Source organism: Camelina sativa, chromosome 3, assembly GCF_000633955.1.
Source record: "Camelina sativa cultivar DH55 chromosome 3, Cs, whole genome shotgun sequence".
Taxonomy (NCBI): Eukaryota; Viridiplantae; Streptophyta; class Magnoliopsida; order Brassicales; family Brassicaceae; genus Camelina; species Camelina sativa.
Genome location: NC_025687.1, coordinates 19060745 through 19070620, shown reverse-complemented (window position 1 = coordinate 19070620; position 9876 = coordinate 19060745). Strand labels below are relative to the sequence as shown.

Genomic DNA, 9876 nt, shown 5'->3' with positions numbered 1-9876 from the left:
GATGTTAAGAAGCCTGAGATCTATCCTCACCCTCTCAGTATAAGGATGGCATAGAGCTTATCTAAGCCAGAAGAGATATGCAACAAACAAGCTTGATCAACCTAAGCAACCATAGCCTTTACCTATCCTTATGTGATCATGGATGGAGCTAAGGAGGATAACCTTGTAGCTGAGCTTGAACCTGAGGAATCTGTGGCTGAGCTTGAACCTGAGGAGCTTGTAGCTGAGGAACCATTGCTTGTACCTAAAGGACCAATGACTAGAGCAAAAGCTAAGCAGCTAAGTAATGCACTAAATATGATTATTCAAGAGCTTATGGCCAAAGAGAGCATGGGAAATTCTATTGGGGATGATACCTATCAAGTCCAGCCCACTTTGAGCCTAATTCAAGTCCAAAAAAGCCCAAAATAATCCCTTTATTTTGTGGTCCAAGAGGAGTGACGAAAATAAGTTCCAGAGTCACTTTGGAGGAAGGGATACATGCAAAAGAATTGGGTCTTCATTCAACCATCTATCTTAAATATTATTTTTAGTTTCAAGACTAGTTAATACTTGGCTTTGTTACCAAGTTTTCTTTCCTATCTAAACTCATGTAAGATCAATGAAATAATCATCCAACTTTTTATCATAACCTTTTCTTTTTGAGAGTGATTATCTTCTGTTCTTTTTGAACAAAACCGATTGCTTGGTGTGATTCCAACAATCAAAACCTACTACTTGGTGTGATTCCAATAGTCAAAACCCTGATCTCCTTGGTGTGAGGCTGAGAGATCCGATCTTTTTGGTGCGAGGCTGAAAGATCAAACCGGTATATCAAGAGTCTTTCCGCAACTCTTGTGCGACCATTCATTCCACCATCCTTATTATTAAGGCTTCATTGTCTCTTTATTAAGGTGTCTCTATCAACCAACTCAAAGGTGCCGAATCCTTGGGAGGATCATATCAAGTGGTATCAGAGCACACCCTTGAGTTTTGGTATTCTATCATTTTATCATTTTCTAATCTTTCATCTTCTTTTTATCAATTTTCATATTTTCATCTTCTTTCTATCTTTCATCTTCTTTCTTTTCATCTTTATTTATTTAAATTTGTTTTCAGTCAAAAAAAAAAAATAAATAAATAAAGGATTTCATTCTATTAAAAAAAAGGGGGGTTCTGTTCTATTCTATTTAAAAAAAAAAACAGTTCTGTCTTTAAAAAAAAAAAAATCGTTTTCTTCTATTAAAAAAAAATAAAAAGAAATTCTACTTTGATCAATTTGTTCTATTTTATCTTCTGGTATCTCATTGAGTTTGATTCTGTTTCGATTGTTTTGGAAAACACATTGAGTTTGATTGGTTTTTGTTCTATTAGAACCTTTGAGAGTCACTGCAACATACTTTGAGAGTTGAGAGTAAAACACTTGTGAGTAAAAAACTTGTCAGTGAAACACTTGAGAGTAAACACTTGTGAGGATTTTGTTTTCGTGAGTTTGTTCATCTTGCAGGTTTCTTTAACTATGGCTGACGGAGAAAATAACAACCAAGAAGTAGAACAACCCAGGAGACTTCAAAATATCCAGATGGAAGCATTGTTGGGAGAAATGCGGAGGATGATGAGGGTTGAGATGAATGTCGTCTATGAAAGATTGGACGAAGTTCAAGCAGAAGCGCAATAAAGGCAACCACAAAACTTGCCTAATCAACAAAGAAGAGTAGGAGAGGAGTTAAGAATGCCGAGAGATGTAGCAGCAGAAGATTACTACAGTCGTAGTGGAAACTCATCTTAAGGAAGCCAAAGGAGACATAGACGTGTGCGAGAAGGCAGGCAAAGAAACAATGACGACATTGGAGGAATGAAGTTTAAAATTCCACCATTCATTGGGAAGAACAGTCCAGATGTCTACTTGGAGTGGGAGAAGAAGGTAGAACAAGTTTTCAATTTTCAGTACTATTCTGAGATCAATAAGGTGCGAATGGCGTCTGTTGAGTTTAGTGAGTATGCGCTTAGCTGGTGGGATCAGTTGGTGACTTCACAAAGACGTAATGGCGAATATCCGATTGAAACTTGGGATGTGATGAAGGCTATAATGAGGAGAAGGTTCGTGCCCGGCCATTACCATCGCGATCTGCATCAAAAGCTAAGGAGACTGACTCAGGGAAGTCGAAGTGTGGAGGATTACTATCAAGAGATGGAGATTCTTTTGATAAGAGCTGATGTGGTTGAGGACCGAGAAGCTACTATGGCTAGATTCATGAGTGGGTTGAACCGAGATGTCCAGGATAGGCTTGAGATGGAGCATTATGTGGAGCTTGAAGAGATGTTACATAAAGCAATCTTGGTGGAAAAGCAACTCAAGAGAAAAAGTTCTACGCGGATAACTTATGGTGCTGGTTCATCTAACCCAAAAACAAGTTATCAGAAGGAAGAAAAGTCAGTTGCTCTTCCAAAGTCTGAAGCGAAGCCAATTGTTGCCAATCAAGTTATCAAGGACAAAGCTGAGGCTACCAGAACCCGAGCTCGAGATGTGACGTGTTTTAAGTGTCATGGTAGAGGACACTATGCACATGAATGCTCCAACAGAAGAACCATGATTCTCTATGAGAATGGAGAGATCGAATCAGAAAATGAAGAGGTTGTTTCTGATTCATTAGAAGAACTTGAAGAAAATCCAGCAAAAGGCAAGATATTGGTGGCAAGGAGGTCACTTAGTGTCCAAAGTGCAATTGTGGAACATGAGCAAAGGGAGAATCTATTTCATACAAGGTGCCATGTCCGAGATAAGATATGTTGTCTGATAATTGATGGCGGGAGTTGTACGAATGTGGCGAGTGAAACAATGGTGAAGAAGCTTAGGCTAACTACGGAGAAGCACCCAAAGCCATATAAGCTACAATGGCTTAATGATGATGGTGAGATGAAGGTTAGTATCCAAGTAAAGATTCCTATTGTCATTGGGAAGTATGAGGATGAGGTTTTGTGCGATGTCCTACCTATGGAGGCTAGTCATATTCTTCTAGGAAGACCATGGCAATCTGACAGGAGAACAAGCCATGATGGTTTCACCAACCATTATTCTTTTGAGTTCAAAGGCAAGAAGATCATCTTAGTTCCGTTGACACCTCATGAAGTTTATCAAGATCAGTTGATTCTCAAGCAGAGGAAAGAAACAAACACCATGAGCGACCCCACAAACACAATTCACCAAAAAGAGAGCGAGAGTTTGAGAAAAACCAAGTCAAAGGCCTATGAGAGAAAACCCGTGAGGCATTCAAATCTCTTTGTGAGAAAAGGAGAGGTTAAGAGAGCTTTATTTTCAAAACAACCTTTGATTATATTTGTTTACAAAGAAACGCTCATGAGTTTTTCTGACCTTGAACCGGTGTTACCGAGTGAGATAACCTTTCTTTTGCAGGGTTTTGAGGACGTATTTTCGGAGGACAATCCGAAAGGTCTACCACTTATCTGTGGTATTGAAAACCAAATAGACTTTATTCCTGGTGCATCCCTTCCAAACAGACCAGCTTATAGTACTAATCCCGTGGAGACATTGGAGTTGCAAAGACAAGTTAATGAGCTCATGGAGAAAGGACATATTAGAGAGAGCATGAGCCCATGTGAGGTCCCAGTCCTACTTGTGCCCAAAAAGGATGGAAGTTGGCGCATGTGTGTTTATTGTAGAGCTATTAACAACATCACGGTAAAGTATCGTCATCCTATTCCTAGGCTTGATGATATGCTAGACGAACTGCATGGTTCTTGTGTCTTTTCTAAGATAGATCTCAAAAGTGGATATCACCAAATAGGCATGAAAGAGGGTGATGAATGGAAAATTGCTTTCAAAACTAAGCATGGGTTGTAAGAGTGGTTGGTTTTGCCTTTTGGGCTAACAAATGCACCCAGCACTTTTATGAGATTAATGAACCATGTTTTGAGAAAGTTCATTGTAATCTTTGTTGTAGTTTACTTTGAGGATATCTTAGTCTATAGCAAGAATCTGGAAGAACATGTTCAGCATCTAGAAGCGGTTCTTACAACTCTTAGAGAGGAGAAGTTGTTTGCCAATCTTAAGAAATGCACTTTTTGTACGGATAACCTTGTCTTTCTAGGTTTTGTTGTTAGTGCAGATGGCATTAAGGTTGATGAGGAGAAAGTTAAAGCTATAAGAGACTGGCCAAGTCCTAAGACCGTTGGAGAAGTAAGGAGCTTTCATGGACTAGCTGGATTCTATAGGCGCTTTGTGAAGGACTTCAGCACTATAGCTGCACCAATTACAAAAGTCATCAAGAAGGATGTTGGATTCAAATGGGAGAAAGCACAAGAAGAAGCGTTCCAGGCCTTGAAAGAGAAGCGTACAAACGCCCCACTTTTAACTTTGCCTAATTTCCTTAAAACCTTTGAAATTGAGTGCGATGCTTCTGGTGTAGGTATTGGAGCTGTTTTGATGCAAGACAAAAAAACCCATTGCATCAATGAGAAGCTTGGAGGAGCAACGTTGAACTATCCCACATACGACAAAGAGCTATACGCGTTGGTTCGTTCAAACATGGCAACACTACCTATGGCCCAAAGAGTTTGTGATTCACATTGATCATGAGTCCCTCAAACATTTGAAGGGTTAGTAAAATCTCAATAAACGGCATGCCAGGTGGGTGGAGTTCATAGAAACGTTTCCCTATGTCATCAAGTATAAGCAAGGTAAGGAAAATGTTGTTGCTGATGCCTTGTCCCGAAGGTATTCTCTAATCTCTACTCTTGATGTTAAACTGATGGGATTCGAACAAGTTAAAGAGATGTATGAGAAGGATCCTGACTTTACGGATGTGTACAAAGCTTGTGAAAAGTTTGCTGCAGGCAAATACTATAGGCATGATAGGTACCTTTTCTACGACAATCGTTTTTGTGTGCCAAATTGTTCTCTTCGAAAATTGCTTGTTAGGGAAGCGCATGGAGGGGGATTGATGGGTCATTTCGGAATAGCAAAAACGCTTAAGGTGATGCAAGATCATTTTCATTGGCCGAACATGAAGAGAGACGTCGAAAGGATATGTGGAAGGTGTGTCACTTGCAAACAATCTAAGTCAAAGGTACAACCCAACGGTTTGTACACTCCCTTGCCTATTCCTACTCAGCCTTGGCATGATATTTCTATGGATTTTGTGCTTGGTTTTCCTAGAACTAGGACTGGTATAGATTCAGTTTTTGTGGTTATTGATCGATTTTCAAAAATGGCGCATTTCATACCTTGTCACAAAACTGATAATGCTTTGCATGTTGTTGAGTTGTTCTTCAAGGAAATTGTTCATTTGCATGGAGTGCCTAAGTCAATTGTTTCTGATAGTGATACAAATTTTTTGAGTTACTTCTGGAAAACACTTTGGTCTAAACTAGGGACTAAGTTACTATTCTCCACTACTTGTCATCCACAAACTGATGGTCAAACTGAAGTAGTTAATAGAACTTTGTCTACTCTCTTGCGAGCTTTGATAAAAAAAACATTAAAACTTGAGAAGAATGTTTACCACATGTTGAGTTTGCATACAATCAATCAGTTCATTCTTTAACTAAGTTTTCTCCATTCAAATTGTTTATGGCTTTAATCCTTTATCTCCATTGGATCTAACCCCTTTACCTTTGAGTGAAAGAGCTAGCTTGGACGGGAAAAAGAAAGCTGACCTTGTCAAACAGATCCATGAGAAATCTAGAATAAACATTGAGGAGAAGACGAAGCAGTATGACAAACAAGCAAACAAAGGAAGGCGCAAGGTGGTTTTTAAACCTGGAGACCAAGTGTGGGTTCACGTGAGAAAAGAACGGTTTCCAGCTGAAAGGAAGTCAAAACTGATGCCTAGAATCGATGGACCCTTTGAGATCACAAGAATGATTAATGACAATGCTTACCAACTTGATCTTCAAGGTAAGTACAATGTGAGTTCAAGCTTTAACGTTTCTGATTTAGTTCCTTTTGTGGCAGATGATCCAGATTTGAGGTCAAATCCTTTTAAAGAGGAGGGGGATGATGTGATCATGGATGGAGCTAAGGAGGATGAGCTTGTAGCTGACCTTGAACCTGAGGAATCTATGGCTGAACTTGAACCTGAAGAGCTTGTAGCTGAGGAACCATTGCTTGTACCTGAAGGACCAATGATGATAGCAAAAACTAAGCAGCTAAGTAATGCATTAAATGGGCTTATTCAAGAGCTTATGGCCAAAGAGAGCATGGAAAATTCTATTGGGGATGATACCTATCAAGTCCAGCCCACTTTGAGCCTAATTCAAGTACAAGAAAGTCCAAAATAATCCCTTTATTTTGTGGTCCAAGAGGAGTGACGAAAATAAGTTCAAGAGTCACTTTGAAGGGATACATGCACAAGAATTGGGTCTTCATTCAACCATCTATCTTAAATGTTATTTTTAGTTTCAAGACTAGTTAATACTTGGCTTTGTTACCAAGTTTTCTTTCCTATATAAACTCATGTAAGATCAATGAAATAATCATCCAACTTTTTATCAAAACCTTTTCTTTTTGAGAGTGATTCTCTTCTGTTCTTTGTGAACAAAACCGATTGTTTGGTGTGATTCCAACAATCAAAACCGACTACCTGGTGTGATTCCAATAGTCAAAACCCCGATCTCCTTGGTGCGAGACTGAGATATCCGATCTTTTTGGTGCGAGGCTGAAAGATCAAACCGGTATATCAAGAGTCTTTCTGCAACTCTTGTGCGACCATTCATTCCACCATCCTTATTCTTAAGGCTTCATTTTCTCTTGATTAAGGTGTCTCTATAAACCAACTCAAAGGTGCCGAATCCTTGGGAGGATCATATCATATCCTAATCCATCCTCAAGATCCTAAGCCAACTACTCACAATCACAGAACATGATGAACAAAGTGATAAACCCAGAAATCAATGAGACTTGCATTATTAGATAGATGAGTAAGAGATCTACAATATTGAAGAAGGAATCAAACTCAAATACTTAATACTTAGAAAGTTATAGAACCAACAAGTATCAAAGATTTCTTAGTTTTACTAGGTGGCTAGAGAATCTAAGGAAAAGAAAGTGCAAAAGTAAAACAATTTCCAAAAGGGTAAATACTAGGTCTAGAATATTGTACTTTAAAAATCTCTCCTGTTTTGGTGGCTGCAGGGTACAAGGCTTATATAGCAAAAGGAAGGGACGCCCTAAAAATGCTAAAAGACAAAATAGGAGGGCGGCTCTGTCAACTCGACCACATGCTCGGTCGAGTACTGGTCCACTGGCCATCTTCTTCTGCTTCTTCCATCTGGTCGAGTCTTTATCCGCACACGGTCGAGTGTCTGGTCGAGTGGGCGGTCTAGTGGACTTCCGGACCTTGATTCTTTAGCTCTAAATCCCTTGTTTCCTTCACTTGACAGCTTCAATCTTCTTCCGCATTCCTTCCATGCTCCTTAGGATCCAAAATCACCTGTTCATGCAAGAAACTATGAAAATGCAATTCAAACCTACTCTAATGCATAAAAAGTTCTAAAGCTATACATTAATGGACAAATATGATGGAAAAGCATGCAAAAGATGTGAATATGTTAAGCGAAAACAGGGTAAAATATATGAACATCAACACCCCAGAACTTAGTCTTTGCTTGCCCTCAAGCAAATGAAAGACATAAGAAGGTAGGTGAGGTTTGGAAGTGGGATCTCAGCACCTAAAACTTGCTAATAAGCTAGCTAGAATCAATGTCCAAGTTACAAGTACTAGGATTCAAGTTGAATGAGCTGTATTTAAAAATTTTAGACAAACCTTTCACAACCTTAACTGATTCAAACCTTAGACTTCCACATGCATTCAAGTCAACCATTTCCTTTAACATTCATTAAACAAGAATATGAATCAACTCATGCAATGCTTAAACTCATTTGGCTTGGTAATAAGGTTTTAGAGACAAAAATGGTGTCTCTTTTGAGTGGGGCTTATCAAATACAAGGTTTCTCTCACAAAAAGTGGATTGAGCTTTAGAAGAAGGCTAAAGGTAAGATCACTTAGACACATACAAGAACAGAACCTTTTCTACCCAAAGGTACCCAAAGTGTTTGTTCCTATCATTCTAATCCCATAATGTCCTAGTTCTACCCTTTAACTTTATCTCTTCTCTTTTACCCTTTTCTCTTTTACCCTTTTCTCTTTTCTGTTTTTAAAGTCTTAGGAGAGGTTTCTTATTTGAAACATCTAATGTAATGGGTTTTCTTTGTTATTTGCTATGGTTCCTTTTTCTTCTCAATTCTTAAGACATAAAAGCTTTTTGCTAGACTCTTCTTTTCTTTCTTTCTTTTTCTTTGAACAGAACCATCTTTAACAATTTCATACTTCCCATTCTTTCACTAGAGCTTATATTTACTTAAACACATTCCTCTCCTAAAGACTCTACCCTTTACTTTCTCTTTTCCCTCTTTTCTTCTCTGTTTTTAAACACACCAAGTCCCAACCCAGAATTTAAACCTCCTAGTCCTATCTAGTTTGCAAAATGCAAACTAGAACTACACAAGGTTTCATTCTTGTCAGTTCAAACCTAACACTTTCTACCAAGCTCAATCCTAAAATAGGCCTCACACATACAAGATATAACATGGCTTGAAAGAAAGGTTGATTAAGGGTAGGGGAAACTGATTCAATAATGAATTCAGCTACTTGGATCAACAAGAGTGGTAAAAATGGGAAAGATGATCCAAATATGTGTAAAGTATCCATGAGTTTAAAGCAATGCACAAGCTGATATTTAAAAGTCAATATTAGGTTCTTATAAATAGGAAATGGTTTCATATCACAGCATGCTTTAGTTTAGACAGAATGCAATATAGAAATTCTAGACTTGGTTCAATCTTATGTTTCTAGCTACTCAACTAGCATCAAAGTACTATTAACTTGGGCATTGATCCTAGTTTAGTGAATTCAAACAAGTTAACAAGGCTAAACTCATCATTGATCCCTAGTGCAGCATGAAACAGTCCTAACAAGATCCTAATATGCAATGCAAACTACATAAACACTCTGTTTCTTTTTCAAGGATTTTTGTGAAAATTTTTCAAATTTTTTTTGTCTTTTCTATGCCTTAGATGAAATGCAAATACTAACATGATTGTGCTAAATATTTGAAATAAGAAAATAGAAAACAATGTCAAATGCTATCTCAAACCCTCCCCCAAACTTAAATTACACAGTCCCTTGTGTAAGAAACATTTGTATAGGATTCAAGATTGAAAAGAAAACTAAACACGATATTAAATGGTATTTACAATGAAGTGGTGATGTTGGTACCTTATTGGTTGTGGAAGAAAGTGTCTACATCCTCATTCATGCTGTCAAAGGTGTAGCTGGAGCTTGGATTTGGATTTGGAGGTGGATAAGGAGGCAACTCAACTATAGCCATCGACAGGTACTCGGTCGAATGCTTAGTCGAGTGGGGTGGTCGAGTTGGCTTCCTTGGTGCTGGTAGAATTGCTGCAAGAGGTCTGGATCCATGAAGTATTTGGGAGGGATGGGAGGGTAGGCTAGGCCATAGGGATAGCTTGGATAACCTGCTGGAGCTGGGAAGCCATATGGAGGTCTGGGCAAGTACTCGGCCGAGTGCATTGGTGGTACTCAGTCGAGTGTGTGCTCGAGTGAACCGGTGGAGTGCCTCGGAAACTGTCGTTCTGGGCGACTTAAACCTCTCCTCCTCTGAATTGGCTCATTCATTGAAGCTCTAGCTGGCTCCACTTGGTTTTCAGCTCTAGATAGTAGAGACATTTGACATTGTAGAGGCTATGAAGAAACCAACAATTGGAGGACAAGTCTTTTGGGTTGAAGAGTTGGACAACTTATCAGGAGAATTGATGGAAGAGCTAGCAGAACAAGATCACCTTAAAACTGTTCTGAC

At 38.8% G+C, this 9876-nt stretch overlaps 1 protein-coding gene across 1 annotated transcript; it reads left to right on the top strand.

Moving 5' to 3' along the window:
- Positions 1835-5161, top strand: LOC104779116. Its single transcript, XM_019240478.1, has 5 exons — positions 1835-3797; positions 3942-4509; positions 4628-4855; positions 4919-5066; positions 5156-5161. Exons 1-5 carry the CDS (start codon positions 1835-1837, stop codon positions 5159-5161), a joined length of 2913 nt encoding a protein of 970 aa, XP_019096023.1.

What these genes read in the sequence shown, in the direction of transcription:
- LOC104779116 (XM_019240478.1), top strand. Translation starts at nt 1,835, where the DNA reads ATGAAGTTTAAAATTCCACCATTCATTGGGAAGAACAGTCCAGATGTC. An exon ending in CCAAATAGGCATGAAAGAGG is followed by an intron (nt 3,798 to 3,941) that starts GTGATGAATGGA and finishes TCTTTGTTGTAG; the next exon opens with TTTACTTTGAGGATATCTTA. An exon ending in AAATACTATAGGCATGATAG is followed by an intron (nt 4,856 to 4,918) that starts GTACCTTTTCTA and finishes ATTGCTTGTTAG; the next exon opens with GGAAGCGCATGGAGGGGGAT.